We start from the raw sequence: 18577 nt of genomic DNA on the forward strand, positions 1-18577 counted from the left end.
AAAATAAAATAATCCCTGTGTTTTTAAAACCTAACACAGGCCGGCGCCGCGGCTCACTAGGCTAATCCTCCGCCTAGCGGCGCCGGCACACCGGGTTCTAGTCCCGGTCGGGGCGCCGGATTCTGTCCCGGTTGCCCCTCTTCCAGGCCAGCCCTCTGCTGTGGCCAGGGAGTGCAGTGGAGGATGGCCCAGGTGCTTGGGCCCTGCACCCCGTGGGAGACCAGGAAAAGCACCTGGCTCCTGGCTCCTGCCATCGGATCAGCGCGGTGCGCCGGCCGCAGCGCGCTGGCCGCGGCGGCCATTGGAGGGTGAACCAACGGCAAAGGAAGACCTTTCTCTCTGTCTCTCTCTCTCACTGTCCACTCTGCCTGTCAAAAAAAAAAAAAAAAAAAAAAAAAAAAAAACCTAACACAAAGTTATAATTTCTTTACCCATAAAAGTAAACCTAGAAAAAGCAAGTGGCAGAATGTGACAGAGAAATCTGCAACTCTTGCCTCGGTGAGTTCATTCAGTGCATGGAACCTGAAGCCCAAGTAACATCAGTCTAGGACGTCAGGGGATGCAACTTCCCTAGAGACGTATGTCAACACTTGGAAGCTCACATTCAAGCTCACAGACAGGAGCCGGCACTGTGGCACAGTGGGTAAAGGCCCTGCCTGTGACACTGACATCCCATGTGGGTGCCGGTTTGAGCCCCAGATGCTCCACTTCCAATCCAAGCTCCCTGCTGATGCACCTTGGAAAGCAGTAGAAGATGGCCCAAGTGCCCGGGCTCCTGCCACCCATGTGAGAGACCCAGATGAAGCTTCTGGCTCCTGGCTTCAGCCTGGCCCAGCCCTGGCTTTGTGGCTATCTGTGGAGTGAATGAGCAGTTGGAAGATTCTCTCTCTGTGTCTCTTCCTCTGTCTATGTAACTCTGCCTTTCTAACAAATTTTTTTAAAAAAGCTCATTCTGTACGTCTGGTACCCTGAGACAAAGCGTTACATAGAAACAAAAGTGAAGAAGGTTTAGAAAACGTGGACATTCTCTGAATCGTTTTACCCTTTATCCCTTGTTTAAAGGAACACTGAGACACTGACCTGCAGGAAGTAGAGGATGACAGCTGTCAGTCCCACCCAGCTGTGCAGACTGTACATATTGGGGATGTTCCTGACATTGTGGTAATCAAACACGGCCACCAGGGCGATGATGGCGAGGATGGCAGCGATGGTGTTGAGCCCCGCGTGGATGGATTTCATCAGGAGCTTGCTGCATTTCCAGGTCCATGGCAGTCGGTACACAATGATGGCTGAGGACAGAGGACAGCGGAGAACACGTGTTTTTAAAAAACCAGCAGAAAACGAACAGTGGGAAGACTCCACTCCTCCTCTTGTGAAACACTCTCCTTTGGCCTCTGCTTCTATCCCTTACCCAGGTTACTTTGCCTCTCAGCAGCTCCCCCTTTGTAGCCATCTCACTCCAGGGTCTGTGCCCAAAAAGACATATGCTCAAAAGTCTAGCTGCATACCAGAGTTTTAGTACACCAGTTACAGTAGCCAAAAGCTGGAAACTCCCCCAAATTAATGCCATCAATAGAATAATAAACTGTGATATATTCACACCATGGAATAATACACAATAAAGAGAATGAATGATCTACCACTGGAACTACACCTGCTGGTACACATCAGCCCATACTATCCATCCCAAGAAGCCAGACATTAACAAGTGCACGGAACACAAACACAGGCAAGGCTCATCCGTGTAATTAGGAAAGTCTGGAGGGCAGCTTGCCTGGTGAGGAAGGGGAATAGCACCTACAACAGAACACACAGCGGCTGGCGCCGCGGCTCACTAGCTAATCCTCCACCTGTGGCACCGGCAAACCGGGTTCTAGTCCCGGTCGGGGCGCCAGATTCTGTCCCGGTTGCTCCTCTTCCAGTCCAGCTCTCTGCTGTGGCCCGGGAGTGCAGTGAAGGATGGCCCAAGTGCTTGGGCCCTGCACCCGCATGGGAGACCAGGAGGAAACACCTGGCTCCTGGCTTCGGACCGGTGCAGCGCTGTGGCCGGCGGTAGTGGCCACTTGGGAGGTGAACCAATGGAAAAAGGAAGACCTTTCTCTCTGTCTCTCTCTCTCTCACTGTCTAACTCTGCCTGTTAAAAAAAAAAAAAAAAAAAAAAAAAAACCACCACACACTCAGGGGATTTCACAGGCTCCTAATACTGCAGCTCAACTTCCTGTGCTGGTGACACAGGTGCTTCCTGACACGTATTTCATTAGGTATATGCAGACTTTTCTACACGAAGACTAGATTTCAATAAAAAATATTTTACAAAGGAGTCCAACTTTAAGGAATATATTTACAAGACCGCCTTAATCAGTAGGCAATTAATTTTTATTCTGAAGACAGTTTCTTGCTGCTACCCTCCCTCCTTCTTGTCCTTGTCAGGGAAAAACGAACTTTCTGGAAATGTGTGGCAGAGCAAAAACATTTAAGGAATATGTCTTGGGGATCAGACGTTGTGTTGCAGTGGGTTGAGACGCCGCGTGGGGTGCCCATATCCCATACTAGAATACCTGGTTTCCGTCTTGGCTACTGTGCTTGGGATGCCGCTTCCTGCTAACGCATCCTGGGAGGCAGCAGGTGATAGATAGCTCAAGTGCTTGAACATCTGCCACCCACGTAGGAGATCCGGATGGAGTTCCTGGCTCCTGGTCTTGGCCTGGCCCAGTGAAACAGCAGAGGGAAGATTTCTCTCTCTGTCCCTCTACCTTTCAAGTAAATAAGTAAACAAAACAAAACAAAAAGCTTCTTGGAAGATGGATTCCAGATTATGAGCAGCATGTCTTGTACACTTCTTAATTCCAGCAAGGAAAAAAAAAGAAGCCATCGGAGGCATTTATCATCAGAATACATAAACTTCTTAGAATTGTAAAAATGTACGGGATTATCTAGCCCTTTTTCAGACTACAAAGACAACCTTTTTGAAGCTGTCCGCACAAGACACCAGCCTTCCTCCTGCAACCCTTGCCAGCCTCCCCGTAGGGCACCATTCCTTCCACTTACTCCCAGCCCGAAGGAGCTGCTCAATGATTTTACTGCTTATATGGACATCTTGAAGATGCTACTGATTATACTTCTTTGAGGACATGGAGACTTTCTGGATTATCATTTCTATACTCAAATATATTTTTTTAAAAAATGTATTTACTTGAAAGGTAGTGACAGAGAGAGAGAGAGAGAGAGGGAGAGAGAAATTGAAATCTGTCCTCTGGTTCGCTCCTCAAATGACCCCAACAGCCATGGCTGGGCCAAGCTAAAGCCAGGACCTGGAAACTGCGTCCTGGTCTCCCACATGGTGGCAGGGTCCCAAGTACTTGAACAGTCATCCACTGCCTTCTAAGGCACGTTAGCAGGGAACTGGATCTGAAGCGGAGCAGACAGGACTGGCAGGACTGGGGTGCCAGCGTCACAGGCAGCAGCTCATCCTGCCAGGCGACATACCGCCTCAAATAACCTTTTCTTTTTTTAAAAAAGATTTATTTTTATTTATTTGAAAGGCAGAGTTACAGAGAGAGGTAGAGACAGAGAGAGGTCTTCCATCCGCTGGTTCACTCCCCAGATGGCCGCAATGGCCAGAGTTGTGCCGATCCGAAGCCAGGAGCCAGGAGCTTATTCCGGGTTTCCTATGTGGGTGCAGGGGCCCAAAGACGTGGGCCATCTTCTACTGCTTTCCCAGGCCATAGCAGAGAGCTGGATCAGAAGAGGAGCAGCCTGGACTAGAACTGCTGCCCATATGGGATGCCAGCACTGCAGGCCAGGACTTTAACCCGCTGTGCCACAGTGCCAGCCCCATCAAAGAACCTTTTCAAATCACTTAATGTAATGCCTCAAACCCAAGGGCCTCACTCACTCCCATCTCATCTTCTCTGAGGGTGTTAATGTGTTTTGATGTTTCTCCTATGTATCTGCAGAGCCTAAGACAGCCCACTCTCAAAGTATGTAGCTCCATCCAAGTTGTTGTAACTGATTTTCAGATAACTGTAGGCTCATATTCAGATGTAAGAAATAGCACAGAGGCCGGCATTGTGGCGCAGTGGCTTTACCCACAGCGGTGACACTGGCATCCCATACAGGAGGTCGTTTGTGTTCCCGCTGCTCCACTTCCAATCCAGTTGCCTGCTGATGGCCTGGGAAAAGCAGAGGAGGACAGTCCAAGTGCTTGGGCCCATTCTGCTCATGTGGAGTTCTTGGTTCCTGGCTTTGGCCTGGCCCTGCCCTGGCCATTGTGGGCATCTGGGGAGTGAACCAGCTGATAGAAAATCTCTGTGTCTCTTTTTCTGTTGCTCTGCCTTTCAAATAGATAAGTAAATAAATAAACTTTAAGAAACGTGCAATATATAAGGACCTCTCCTGGGTTATCCCAATTTATTAAACACACACACTGAGATCTTGCTATGTAGTAGGCACCATGCTAATTGCTTTATATTTCCATCTTCTCATCTCAACTCTGTGAGGAAGGTACACTATTACCATTGCACAAAGGAGGAAGCTGAGACACAGAAGTAGATTGGCTCAACCTCAATGTTTTAAATTAATATTGTTATTGTTATCAGCAGCAGCAGCACCATCATATCACCCAAGTCCTGCTGGGAGGAAGGAATCTTAGCTGAGTGAACTTGAACATCTACACATGAAAAGAAACTGCTCAGGATGTGTTTGCTGGAAAGCGAGTTATGAATACTAATTCATAACAGCTTTTCCTTTTCCAAGTTGAACATGAAAAATTTCCAGAATCAAAATGAATCTCTGAGGTTAAGTCTGGAGCAGTGATTGTGACAGAACGGAGTAAGCGTGGTTACCGGGGGACTCTGGGGCACTTGGAATGTTATTTCTTTTGTTTGTTTGTTTTTGAAGATTTATTTGTTTACTCAAAAGGCAGAGTTACAGAAGGGTGGAGGTACAGAGAGGCCGAGGCAGAGAAAGAGCGAGAGAGAGATATCTTCCATCCGCAGGTTTATTCCCCAAATGGCCGCAGCACCTGAGCTGAGCTGAGCCAGGAGCTTCTTCTGGGTCTCCTGGAATTTTATTTCTTGATCTGACAACTCAGGTGTGTTTCTGTTAGGCAAACACATGGCTTATAATTTGGAGACTTTTCTGCTTATTATTCTTCATTAAGCTTACTTTTAGCAACATGTTGCCGAAAGTTCAAAGCCAAATGTACATCCAGCGAAGACTTTTTACTCTTCCCAATACTACCAGCAACAACACAGGGAAGGGTCAAAGCTTCCACACAGCTAACATCTACCCTTTGTCAAACCTGATGTTAAACCTCTTACATTCACCCAAATGGTTTCCAGTCAGCTGCACACTAGCCTTGCTTCTGCAGCAGTACACAAGTGGAACAGACTTAATCTCTCATTGATGATTTGGGGTCATCAACAAAACACCTGTTGCCCTATTACTGTAAAAGGAAACCCTTGGGATTTTCTGAAGCAGGAGAGGTGTTTGCTCCTGACTCAGGGGGACCCACACAACTGCGATGTTAGCGTCTCTGTGCCTAGTTAGAGTTTTTCTGGATCTTCAGCTTCTTTTCAGGCTGGGGAGCCTAACTCTAGCATCCTTCATTCCCACCAGCACTAGGTCCTAGCTTATGAATCCTTTTTAAAGAATTATCATTATCACAGACTATCATCCATTGGTTCATTCTCCAAATGCCTGCAACAGGAGCTAAGAACTCAACCTGTTTCCCAGACTGGGGGCAGGGTCCCAGGTACTTGAGCCATCACTTGCTGGTTCCCAGAGTATGCATTAGCAGGAAGCTGGAATCACCTGCTGCCTCCCAGGGTGTGCATTAGCAGCAAGCTGGAATTGGAAGTGGAGCTGGAGCTCAAACCCAGGCCCTTGTGTGTAGGATGTGGGTATCCTGAGCAACGTCTTAACTGCTGTGTCAAACATCTGGCTCCAGCTTATACATTTTTATGTTGCCCTAACTCTTAACATGTGCTAAATCTGGAGGGTGGGTACAGGGTGATCTATTATTTTTTGTGTGGCTGAAAGAGTTTATTATAGTTTTAAAGTTAAAACAATATTTTTGTAAGCTTGCAAACCAACGGCCAGTTACTCTAAACTCCTCAACAGGTGGCCTGTGGCGACCACAGGTGGGACACAGGACCTTAGCTCAGGGAATCCGCAGCATTTGGACTGACTACATGGAGGCCCTGCTGCACAGCTGAACATGCTTCCAAATGCGCTCGATAAATAAGGGATCACTGCCAAACACTGCATTTGTAGAAGCTGTTTACGTGCTTTCAGAAACGCACAAATAACCGAAATATGGTGGACTTCCAATAGAAAAGGGCAAGCTCAACAAATCAAACCACATTTCCCAAACAAGAAGCGACTCCCGCCAGTTACAAAAACTGCCTGCAGAGTGGAGTTCAAACAGTTCTTGCTTCCTTGGCTTGGCACTTACCTAGACCCCATTCCTGAGGCTCAGCGAGAAGGAAGAAGAGCCCTCGGCTCTCCAGGGGGAAACGTCACCAAACAGCCACCTGGGACTGAACACACGCTATGCTGTTAGAGGCTCTGCTTAGCAAGACCCACTAGCACATGTGAGGGCACCTCTCAAGTTCTTGGAAAGGGAAGTCAACAAGAAGTCTGTTTTGGAGCCAAACATACATTTTTTACCAAAAACAAAACAAAACAAAAAAAGCCTTAGCTTTTATTTCCATTTTCCTACAAACTCTGAAGTGCACTTATATTTGTAAGCAATGCGCTTGAAATCCTTTAAAGGGGGGTTGGAGGTGGTAGAGTGGCACAGGAAGTTAAGCGGCTGCTTGTGACATAGCATCCCATACTAGAACACCAGTTTGAGTCCTGATCCAGCTCGCTGCTGATACACCTGGAAAGCAACAGAAGACGGCCCAAATGCTTGGGCTCTTGCCACCCATGTGGGAGACCTGGATGAAGTTCCTCGCTCCTGACTCCTGGCTCCTAGCTTTGGCTTGGTCCAGCCCTGGCTGCCAGGCTGTTGTTGTTATTTGGGTGAGTGAACCATCGATGGAAAAGCTCTCTCTCTCCATCTCTCCCTCTCTGTCACCCTGCCTTTTAAATAAATAAATAAATATGTTTAAGAAAGCCTTCAGAAGGAAAAATTATCCATGGTAGAAGATGCTAATGTGATAACCTTAGAATGAAAGAAAGAAGGGAGGGAGGAAGAATTAACACCTGCGTATAGCTACTCTTTGGACAATGACGGTGAAAAGACAGTAAACTGATTTTTTTTTTTTTTTGGACAGGCAGAGTGGACAGTGAGAGAGAGAGAGACAGAGAGAAAGGTCTTCCTTTTGCCGTTGGTTCACCCCTCAATGGCTGCTGCGGCTGGTGCGCTGTGGCCGGCGCACCACGCTGATCCAAAGCCAGGAGTCAGGTGCATCCCCCTGGTCTCCCATGCGGGTGCAGGGCCCAAGTACCTGGGCCATCCTCCACTGCACTCCCAGGCCACAGCAGAGAGCTGGCCTGGAAGAGGGGCAACTGGGACAGAATCCGGCACCCCAACAGGGACTAGAACCTGGTGTGCCGGCGCCGCAGGCAGAGGATTAGCCTATTGAGCCGCCGGACAGTAAACTGAATTTGAATGTAATGATCCAAAAATTTGTTAGTTCCTAGTTGCACAATCAAAACTCAGGAAATTAAGAATTTTTTTTTTAGAAAATAACATATTTCGTAAGATGTAACCTCCGGTTTGACACCAGCTATCCACTCACATTGCATTTAAAAACTCTCTATATACACGAGTTTTCTTTATAACTGGCAATGCAAATTCAGAATGTGACAAAGTGCATGGAGAGAAACACTTAGAGAAAGTAGAAAGTTCCCAAACAAGAACAATATTTTGATTCTAGTTCTTATGTTTAAATCTTGTGATTCACAAGGGTGGGAACATGTCTATCATGTTCACTGTCACATTCCAGCCGTCAGCATGGAGGCTGGCATGTAGCAGGAATTCAGTAAATATGAGAGAATAAATAAATCTTAATAAAGCACAGGAATTCATTCAGTATTCCTAGTAGAACTGTTTTCCATTTTGTTCAAATTTACTTTTAAAAATTAAGGCACAGTGACAAAAATGGTAACTGTTTACATGTACAACATGATTTTTTGTTAGAGGAATACACTGTGAAATGCCAGGAGCTTCTTCTGGGTCTCCCACTTGGGTGCAGGGGTCCAAGCACTTAGGCCATCTTCCACTGCTTTCTCAAGCCTTAAGCAGAGAGCTGGATCAGAAGAAGAGAAGCCAGGATACAAACCAGTACTTACAGGGGATGCCAGCCAGCACTGTAGTCGGAGGCTTAGCCTACTAAGCCACAGCACTGGCCCCAGAGCCTCTTTTTATATGCACAAATCAAAAACTCTAGACAAATTGTACTGCTGACCCAAGTACTTGCTAACGAAAGCCCAGAAGGTCCTTTCAAAACCATAAGAAGTATTCTGCACTTGCACCCACTTAAGAGCTTTAAGTGAATTCAGAAATAAGAACAAGTTATTGAGTTTGAAGTACATGGGAATTTAGAAATACTTAGAAATTCTACTTAAGCATAGTGTGCCCGTTACACTCAGAGTAAGTAGGGTTTTGCCCTCCTTGACAGAATTATCAGGATTATCAATCTTTAGAACTCATTTCCTCATGCACCCAAAAGTTTGCCAGCTCCTATCCAAAGGAATTCAAGTTTAAATGAAAAAGCAGAAAACCCTCTTTTAGCTCTCTGCGTGGCTGTCAAAGAGAAGCAGAACTGTGGAACACACCCATGCATTCAAAACAGACTCACAGCTTGACCGGCGCATAACCCAGGACCTCTGGAGAGTCAGCACAAAGGAAGCAGTCTGGAAGATTCCTGTTAGCTCCTTGGCCTTGCAAACAACTCTCGGAAATGACTGAAATCCTCACAAAGGCAGCTACTTGTACAAATGCGTGCAAGAAAAGAGAAAAATTCAACTGACTGGCCAGACACAGACAAGTGTCCAGAGACTTCTGTGTTGTTAGATCAGCCATATTTTCTTGGGCCTCGTATCAACATGATGACAGACTGGAAATAGTACTGGCTCTGACACTGCCTGCTTGTCCCCACCCTGGTCAGGTATTTGATTTTCCAAATGAGGAGTTGAACTTGAGGCCCCTGCCAGCTCTAACTATTTAGGGGTAAGCATAACCTGCATTTCTAGAAGAAAACCATAACTCGTCCTTAACCAACTCACATGGGAACAGCATTTTAAAGGCTTCCTCTTACTCATTTGTTTCACACAATATTTGGCCATAAAGGAAGTGCTTCAGAAACACACTAATTAAATGAACAGGATAAAATACAAAATAATTACATGAATAAAAGTAGAACTAACTTAGGAAACTACAGCTCAAGCCTCAACAGTCATTTCAAGGCCCATTCACCTTTTAAAACAGTTATTACATGAATCAAAAAAGTTGGTCTTTCTTTAAAAGAAAAAAAACATTTTAAACTTCACGAAACTGGCAGAAAACCCTAGCAGAATCATGTAACCTGGAAGATAAGGGCTGGAATCTGGTTCCCAGATGTTGTTTTGTTTGATAAGCACAATGTTGCCAGTTGGTGGTGGAGGAGGGGCACTGTTTATTTAGTTTTACTTTAAAACATTTTTTAAAATGGCTTAAAAATGTTAAAATGGTTTAAAAATTCTTTTGTTTTTGTTTTATTTGAAAGGCAGAAAGACAGAGAGAGAAATCTTCCATCTGCTAGTTCATTCCCCAAATGTCTGCAACAGCCAGGGCAAGGCCAGCCCAAAATCAGGAGCCTGGAATGCAATCCAGGTCTCCCTCATGGCAGGCAGAAACCCAAGTACATGGGCTAATACTTACTGCCTTCCAGAGTGCACACTGGCAGGCAGCTGGGCTGGAAGTGGAGACAAGACTTGAACCAGGCATTCTGACCTGGGACGACTTACCTACAGTGCCAAACACCTGCCCCTGAACCAATTTTACAAAATCTGGATTCGCTTAGAAAAAATGAGAAGAGCAGCAAATTGAAGCATCCCCATATAGACACAATCCACTGGAGCTAAGTATAAGTTTCATATTGAGTCACTTCTAAAACAAGGTACATACCTATCTCCTGTTGCATGAGGCTCTGACCATTGGCTAATTGTGTTTATAAACAGATACAATAACTTGTTACCAGTGTTGTTTGGCAACACTGCTTATAATAAAAACTATCCCTGATCAGTAAACTGTATCTGGACTGAGAGTAAGGATGGAAAAATCTAGAAATACCTAAGCAGGAGGCCAACACTCTGGGCCCCCCCGGGGTGCAGTGAGAACCTGTGTTAATTGCTGTGCAGTTAATTGCTTCCTTGGGCTACCATAACAAGCTGCCACAAACCTGGCTTAACTGAACACAAATGTATTCTCTCACTGTGGGGAGCAACTCGGACTATACTGTTACTGGAATTAAGACTTATTCTATACATCTGCTCTCCCACAATATGGCGCTGGGAGAGGAGCAAACAGCTTCTACCCAGCTGCCTCTCACCAACTTGACAAGCTGTAGGAGCTGCTCCTGATTGGAGGAGAGCAGCGTACTCGGCGTGTGGGTAGCAGAGTTGGGATTGGTGGAAGAGGACTATAAAGGAGGAGAGACAACATGCACCAGGAACATCTATCTGAAGGAACACCTGTGCAGCCCCCGAGAGAGCCGGCCGGCGGTGTGCCGCTCCCCCGCGGAAGTGGGGAAAGTGGCAGGGGGAACCACCCTTCCACGGAAGTGGAAGGGACGGTAGCCAACCCGGGAAGAACCAGCAGCAAACCCGGGGAGGGCCGAGCAGACGAAAGAACAGCGCAGGGTCCTGTGTCGTTCCTCCACGAAGAGGGGGAGCGACATAAAGGTGCCGTGACTCGAATAGGAAGCCTAGGAGGCATAATGGTGCCGTGACTCGGATATGAAGCCTAGGCAGGGTTTAGTGTCGTTCCTCCGCGAAGAGGGGGAGCGACATCTCATAGCTGTGGTGACCAGAGCTTGAAAACCAAGCAGCTGGCAGGACTGGTTCTTTCTGGGGGCTCTTCAGTGTCTGGTGGCTGCAGGCAACCGTGGGGAGCTCCCTGCCTGAGAGACACATTGCCCAGATCTCCGCCTCTGATTCCACTTCAGCCCCCCTGCCGTGCGTCTGTGTTTCAAACTCCGTCTTTCTAAGGACACCAGCCCCTGGATGATGGTATCTGCAAAGACCCTATTTCCAAATAAGGTCACATTTACAGATATCCAGGATTGACTTGAATATATTTGGGGAAGGGGGCACTATTGAATCCATCACCCGCCTCCGGCAGGGAGGGCATCATGGAATCTGGGTCTATAGAGTGTCTCAAAAATAATGGTTCCCCTGGGGTTGGGGACTTGAAGCTCTGAGCCCACCATGGTGGATCTCGTGTGCTGGTGCCTAAGCTCCACTGGGGACAGGGGAGTTTACGGAGGGCCCTGGGCCCTGACTGCTGCTGCAGGGAACGCACTGAGGAGCACCTGACACCATCCTGTTGCATGCTCTGATTCCTGACCTGAGTCCATCTCAGTAAACGGTGCCCAGTGCAGACCTGGTCATCTGTGTCCCAATGTACAGCTGACTCTGCTGGTGCTACACGCCAAATCGACTTCACTTAAGTATTTTGTGCACCTGATCTTGGTAGGTGTGGCCTCTGATTTAAAGGATCAGCCAAACTTTCATCAATTTAATAAATATTCACCAAGTGCGTATGCATGGTAGGTAAGGCTGTGGGTACAGCAGCGAAGAAAACAGACACAATCCTTCTCCTCAGAAGGTTTCTATTTTGCAGGAAAAGACAGACAAAAACAGCCTTGCGTAGCAGCCAGGGAAGCGGCCAAGGATCCCGGAGAATATTCCAAGTAAATGAAGTATCCCAAGAGAGAGGGAGGAGACAGTTCCATCAGTACTGCCCCTCCCCCCCAGTCCTGTGAGATGAAGACTAAGAACCAAGCCCTGGCAGTAGCAACACAGAGGCCACTGGTTACTACACTAAGAGCAACCCCGTGGAGCAATGGCATGGAGCAATGGTTGCAGAGGGTTGAGAAAAAACAGCAGGAAAGGAATTGGGTGCCACAGGTAAAGACATGGATTTCAGAAAGCTGTGTGGTAAGGCAAGCAGCAAATTGAGGCAGTTGCTGGAGGGGTTCAGGGTCAAGACTACGGTGTTCTTTTTAAGATGACAGAGATCACGGCATGTTGGGAAGCATCATTAAGGGAGAACTGGTGAAGTGCTGTCCTCGGGCGGGCAGGAAGGGCTCAGCTGGCACTTGATGCAATGACGTTCCGAGCAGTCAGAGGCCTTGGGATGAGGGTGCATTTCCTGAGGGACACCACGTCGGTTCTCCCTGAGGCTGCCCAGGCCAGTGTGTCTAACACAGAAAAGGCAAGGCACCTGGACTTCAGATTCTATCATCACTGTCACCAGTGAGGGGCTGGAAAAGTGCATCTTGTTACTAGCAATGCAATTATGGTGCAGAAATAAGCACTCATTCATGCAGCTGCTCTTTGCAGGCCTACCTCGCCCCAGTTCCCGCAGGCCGGGGATATGGCACTGAGCAAAATCATCATTTATAAATCATGCTTATTAGTCACATTATTAAGATATTTGCTTGTGTTTATAAATGGATTCTAAGCTGCTCTGAGTTGTCTTTTTATGCTTTGAAAAAAGCTCTCATTTTCCCAAGAGCGAAGGGCTTTTATTTGAGAGTGGGTATTTGGGACACTTTCTCTCACTCTTTGCCAGCTCTTATCCCAAGAGCCTTTTGAAATATATGTAAGTGATGTTGGAATCTGGTCACATTCAGATACACTAGTAGGATATCTCCACTGCCTTTCTTTAAAAAAGATTTACTTATTTATTTGAAGAGCAGAGTTACAGAGAGAGAGAAGGCCAGACAGAGATCTTCCATTTGTTGGTTCACTCCCCAGATGGCTGCAACAGTGAGGGCTGGAGGGCTGGGACAGGCCACCTCATCCAGGTTCCCCACATGCATGGCAGAGGCCTATGCATTTGAGCCATCTTCACTGGTTTCCCAGGTGCATTAGCAGGGAGCTGGATCCGAAGTGGAGCAGCCAGACCCCAAACTGGCACCCATATAAGATGCCAGCATCACAGGCGGCAGCTTTAGCTGCTATACCACAACACGGGCCCCTCATTGCCACTGCCTTTTAAGAACTTCTCTTAATTTCTTTCTGTCCATCTTTTATGTTGCTCAAATGTAGTTATATTGTCTCATGAAATCAAACTGAGATCATTAAACTATCTGATTTCTCTTCCTTCAGTTTTTACAATAACGGAGTCCTACACGTGGGAAAGTAAGGAGTATAGAATTGCCAAGACTTCTTTTTGGCTAAATGTAGACACTTGAATTCTCTACCTTTTACTAAAGAACACATTCCACCTTGCTAAGCCTTTTTAAAGGTCAGCTGCCACTCTGAAAGCATTGATTTGTTTCAGTCTTTTTGGCGGCCTCCTTTTCAAGGTGTGTTTCTCTGATTTCCTGGCAGTATACTTATTTCATGAGAAATGCTCCTTTTAGAGAAGCACAAAGCCTCTACTAAACTCTTCCTCATTCATGGCAGAGTCTGTTAGCTAGATTTCCCACTAGTTTAACATTGTATTTTAGTGTTAGATTTCCTATAGTGTGTTACACTGTATTTTACAATACATCCATTTTCCAAAATGCACTTGGAGCATGGCTGTACGTGGAGAGGGAGGGAGGGAGGGAAGGTCGGGAGGAAGGCAGAGGGGGAGAGAGAGAGAGAAAGAGGGAGAGAAGACGAGAGGGAGAGAGACAGGGAGACAGAGAGAGACAGAGACAGAGTCAGAGAGACAGGGAGATTATATAACTTCTATGGTAGCCTTGCTTTCTTCAGCACGTTTCAGAAGAACCATACTTATCCTCACAGTTTCAAATACAGTTCACTGTTGCTACATTGCATTTATAAACCATTCTTTGCTTAGAGTGATAACTAAACTTTAGCTTTCCTTTCCTCACCTCCAAATATTTGTGCACTACTGGAGAGAAGAACTCCACATCACGTGAGTTCAGTATGGGACCTGTGAAATCTCACCGCCTAACGTGATCCTCCCTGAAGTAGCTGCACACAGTAGAAATGCTGTTCTGTCGTGGCTGATCTGTAACATGTGTCTCCCTCACAGCCCATCACCTCCACCTAGCACCTACTCAGCGACGGTTCCACTTACAATTTTTCATCCTTACAATGGAGTGCATTCAATGGAAACCATACTTGGAATTTTGAATTTATGGTGCGTTTATTAGGACGGGACCCCACAGTAAATTGGGAAACATCTGTATTTACTGCTCCTTTTCAGATTCCCATGTAGTTTGGCTCTTGGGGCAATGTCATCTTTTCAGTATGTAGGAAAGCACCACTGAAGCCTTCCTACGGCTTGAGTGAGGCATGTGTGTGGCCCAGATATGGGAGGCCTACGCCTATGTCTACACATACCAACATCTCATGTCACTCTCAACTAAATGTATGATGACGTGAGTGACCAGAGTGCTCCACAAATCCTCAACCTGAACAGTAAACAGGGGGGCCGCTGGAACATTAGCACAAAAGGTAAAGAAAACAGGGTTGCTTAAGAGGAGCAGATAAAAATCCCCAAATATCCATTTACACAATTTGCCCCAAAGGCTAAGCACATTAAGACAAGCCCAAAATTGAGAAAGGAGAAGACCTTCAAGGAGAACTGTGCAATAGCCTCTCACGTGAAAGAAGAGGCTTCAAAGCACATTTTAGGTGAAGCTTTTTGCTTCCCTAACAAGATTTTACAGGAAACAAGCCTATTGCCAAAAAAAGCAGAGAAATGAACCTTGAAAATTAAGGCCACTGAGAACCGGCTACTTCCACAGATAGGTTACTGATAGGTTACTCTGCCCCGGCGCCCCACAGACACCTGCAGAGAATGCACTTAGTGGTGACCCAGAAAGCACTCAGGGAGCACCACGTGTTTTGTGACTTAAGTCCTCTTTGCTGAGTCAGGCAACCGTGGTATCACCTGTGCTTCCCTTACTCCACGAGAGTACACTTCAAACCTCTGAAAAGTGCGTGGGTATTAGGAGCTGCTCGGAGAAGTTAAAGGAGAGAGACGGCTCCTTCTTCTGTGAGACAACAGGCGTGGCCAGCTCTGGACCAACCCCAGGGCTGCGCACGGCCCAAAAGTGCTTCTGATGCCAGTGACTATGGAACTTGAGCGTGTTTTTCTCATTCTTGTGCTGGGGCAAAACAGTCGGGAATTGTGCAGTGGGATCACTTGGAGGCCTGATGCCAAGCTCGCACCAGGACAGCCTGGGCTGGCCTGAGGCCCGGCAGCGTCCCCCAGCGCCTCCCGGAGTGGGAGCACACAGGCCACACTCGCCTACGGCTGGGGCCAAGTGTGCAACGGGAAAAACAAAAACCACCGCTTTCCTTTAGGAAGGAGGACAGCGCTTCTGTTGCTGTTCGTGGAGCGTTAAATACTGGTGCGGACAAGGCAGGGTGGGCGGCGCTTCCAAACGCTTGACGATTTTCCACGCACGACCCCGTTTCCTCTATACTCTCTCAAGATCACAGCCTGGACTTCGCTCTCTGGAAAGTGGCCGCACACAAATGCTGCCTGCGCCACCAGCTAGAGGCCAAACAGGAAAAGAAAACCCTCGGGACCCCGGGCACGACACAACCGCGATCCACACCGACGCCCCTGGCCAGCGCCAACCGCATTCCCGGGAAGGCAGGCCAGCCCGGGACGGCCGCGCAGCCGCGGGCCTGCTCCGGGCGGCTCCCACCCCGCATTCGGGACAAGCGCCCAACAGAAAGCCCCACGGAAGAGCTTTCGCCAGGCGGCCGCCACATCAACAAGCTCGGTTCCAGACTGTCCCATGGCCGGGCAGGGCAGCGGCCCCCGGCTCGACGGAGCGCGCCGTTCGGCTGACCAGACCCTTCCCCGCGGCTGCGGAGGTCGCCCTCGAAGCAAATTCTAGCTCCTCCATTTTCGCCCGCTGCCGCAGCCTCGAAATTTGCAGCCCGCAAGCAAGTTCAGTGCCAGGCCGCGCCTTACAGGTGCCCTCGGGGCGCTCCCCGCCGCTCCCTTCGTGCGGTCGCGGACGTCTCCACGCTTTCCTACCGCTGGCCGCGCACACCCAGACCTAAGAGCACCCCACACACCCCCGGCCCCGCCGTCCCCCCCACCCCGCCAGGAGGTGCTCAGTACCGATGCCCTGGATGAAGATGAAGCCAGTGACCAAGAGCACCGGGTGCCAGTTAAACTCGAGCGCGCCTCCGTCCCAGCCGAGCCCCTCGCGGTAGTGTAGGACCCAGATGAGGGTGAAGATCACCGACAGGAAGCCGACAAGCAGCGCCGACACCAGCAGCACCAGGAAGCCCCTGTAGCCCTCCATGGCCATCACAGCCCCATGCTCCGCGCCGCCGCTGCCTTTTGGTCCCGGCGGCAGGCCCCGGGCGGCGACTCTCGCTTGCTGTCTCCGCCCCCGGGGAGGGGCTTTCTCGGCCGGGGCCCCTGCGCGGGCCTCCCGGGGGTGCGCGCCCCTAGCCCGTGTCCACCCGCGCGCCCCACCCCCGGGATGGCGCTGCACCGCCCCTCGCCCGCGTGCCGCCTGGCCCAGGGCTCGCGTCGCCCCAAATTGGTAGTGTCGGGAGGGCGCCGAGGACCTTACGCCCTCTTACTGGATCCCTGCCCAAAGCCCCGCGGGGGCAGGGGCTCAGGCACGCTCTTTTGGACGTCAGATACGGGGATCCCCCGGGTGGGGTCGTGCGTGTGTAGTGTTCTGGTGCCAGGGTTCCTGCGGGAGGAGGCCGCGGGGCGGTCTGGGCTTGGCCAGGCTCGCAGTTTGCTGGGGAGAGAGGGCAGACTGGCACCTCCTGGCCCCTGGCCTCCCGTGGAGAGTGCCACAGAAATAGCCACAGAAGCGCCCACGCACCCCGACCAGTCGGACTCCCAGCCTCGCCTTGATGAAGTGAACCTGGGTCTCTGCCTTCTTCCTAGCGTGCCCGTCACCCTGTGCTCTGGACCAGGAGCCTGTCCTCCTTAGCGGGGCTTCCAGAATGCATTCGGAGACCTTAGAATGTGCCCACGTATGTCTGGGTGATTTTCCATAGAGATTTTAGACCAAAGCAGTACAGGCGTCCAGCCGGGGTAGTGGGGCAGGATGGAGGGATAGGAGACTGCAGACTTCACCTGTGCCATTATCCTCCCTACCCCCCAAAGCAGGAGAGTAAGCAAATGGAAGGCAAAGATCCCTTCCCCCAGCCCAGCCCTCTACTCAGTCCTTTCTCAGGACCTGACCTGACGCTCTGGATGTCCTTGCCTGTACACCGCTCCCTACCCACTTCCCTTCCTCTATATTTGCTGACCTCTCTTCAGACAGGAAGCTAGGACGTTTGCCATGTTCCTATTTTACACCCTACCTTCGCACCCAAGACCTCTCTGCATCACCTACCAGAATGTAACATAATGATCTGTTTGGCCCTCTCCACTCTCCAGACTGCCCCCCTACAGGCGTTAACTGTCCACTTTATCACTTTATTCCACCTTGGCATATCACAGTTACTTAACATTTGTTGGTTCCTGGGAGTGAGTGTGTCAAAGAGGGTCCAGGCAGGAAACAGATAGCACATTCTAACTGGGAAGTTGAGTGATGAACAGGACGACTAAGAGACACAGTTGTGGGGCCGGCGCTTTGGCGCAGCAGGTTAATGCCCTGGCCTGAGGTGATGGCATCCCATATGGGCACCGGTTCAAGACCCAGCTGCTCCATTTCCAATCCAGCTCTGCTATGGCCTGGAATAGCAGTAGAAGATGGCCCAAGTCCTTGGGCCCCTGCACCTGTGTGGGAGACCTGGAAGAAATTCTTGGCTCCTGGCTTTGGATCAGAGCAGCGCAGCCATTGCGGCCAATTGGGGAGTGAACCATCGGGTGGAAGACCTCTCTCTCTCTCTCTCTCTGTCTCTCCCTCTCCCTCTCCCTTTCCTCTCTCTGTGTAACTCTTTCAAATAAATAAATCTTTATATATATAAATAAATATATATATATATATATATATATAAAAGAGAGACACACTTGTGGGCAGGTATAGGAAACCACAGCAGTTGAACAGTGCCGTCACCTGAAGAAGCATTGGTTGCTGTAATCCAGAGGGAGATGGGTGTACAGAGGGCAGTCCACCAGAGGGGTGGCATGGAGGCCTGCAGGGCAAGAAGAAAGGCTGGGAAAACAGATACATGTCCCACCATAGCCTCCGTCCCTCTGATCTCCTGGGTGCTATGGCCCCATGGCTAACCAGAACCTAACCAGAAGCCAGAGGGCAGCGGATGTAGTATATGTAGGTCAGTTCCCCAGGCAGAGCCCACGCTGCAGAAGGGTCAGAGGAGTTCTATAGGGATACATGGAAACCTTCCTAGGCTCTGTTGATTTACTCTGACCTGTTCCTGAATGACTCTGTTCCTGAATGTTGCAAACATCTCTGTTGAATTCGATACTGTTTATCTCCCTTGGTGACCTTTACCG

At 49.0% G+C, this 18577-nt stretch overlaps 1 protein-coding gene across 3 annotated transcripts in view; it reads right to left on the reverse strand.

Moving 5' to 3' along the window:
- Positions 1-16457, reverse strand: part of CYBRD1 (cytochrome b reductase 1) — a 35488-nt gene extending 19031 nt beyond the window's left edge. Inside the window, exons 1-2 of one of the 3 annotated variants that reach the window (XM_002712282.6) lie at positions 16265-16457; positions 1081-1289 (exon numbers count right to left, since the gene is read on the reverse strand). In XM_002712282.6, coding sequence (XP_002712328.1) covers positions 1081-1289; positions 16265-16457 — 402 coding nt within the window. Of the gene's footprint in view, positions 1-1080; positions 1290-8813; positions 9088-16264 lie in introns of those variants that run through there. The other 2 variants (XM_008258726.5, XM_070070702.2) reach the window with 2 other exon arrangements.
- Between the last annotated feature and the right edge of the window lie 2120 nt (positions 16458-18577).

The sequence above is a fragment of the Oryctolagus cuniculus genome, chromosome 3 (genome assembly GCF_051225735.1).
Source record: "Oryctolagus cuniculus isolate XC-2025 breed Fujian yellow rabbit chromosome 3, ASM5122573v1, whole genome shotgun sequence".
Classification (NCBI taxonomy): domain Eukaryota; kingdom Metazoa; phylum Chordata; class Mammalia; order Lagomorpha; family Leporidae; genus Oryctolagus; species Oryctolagus cuniculus.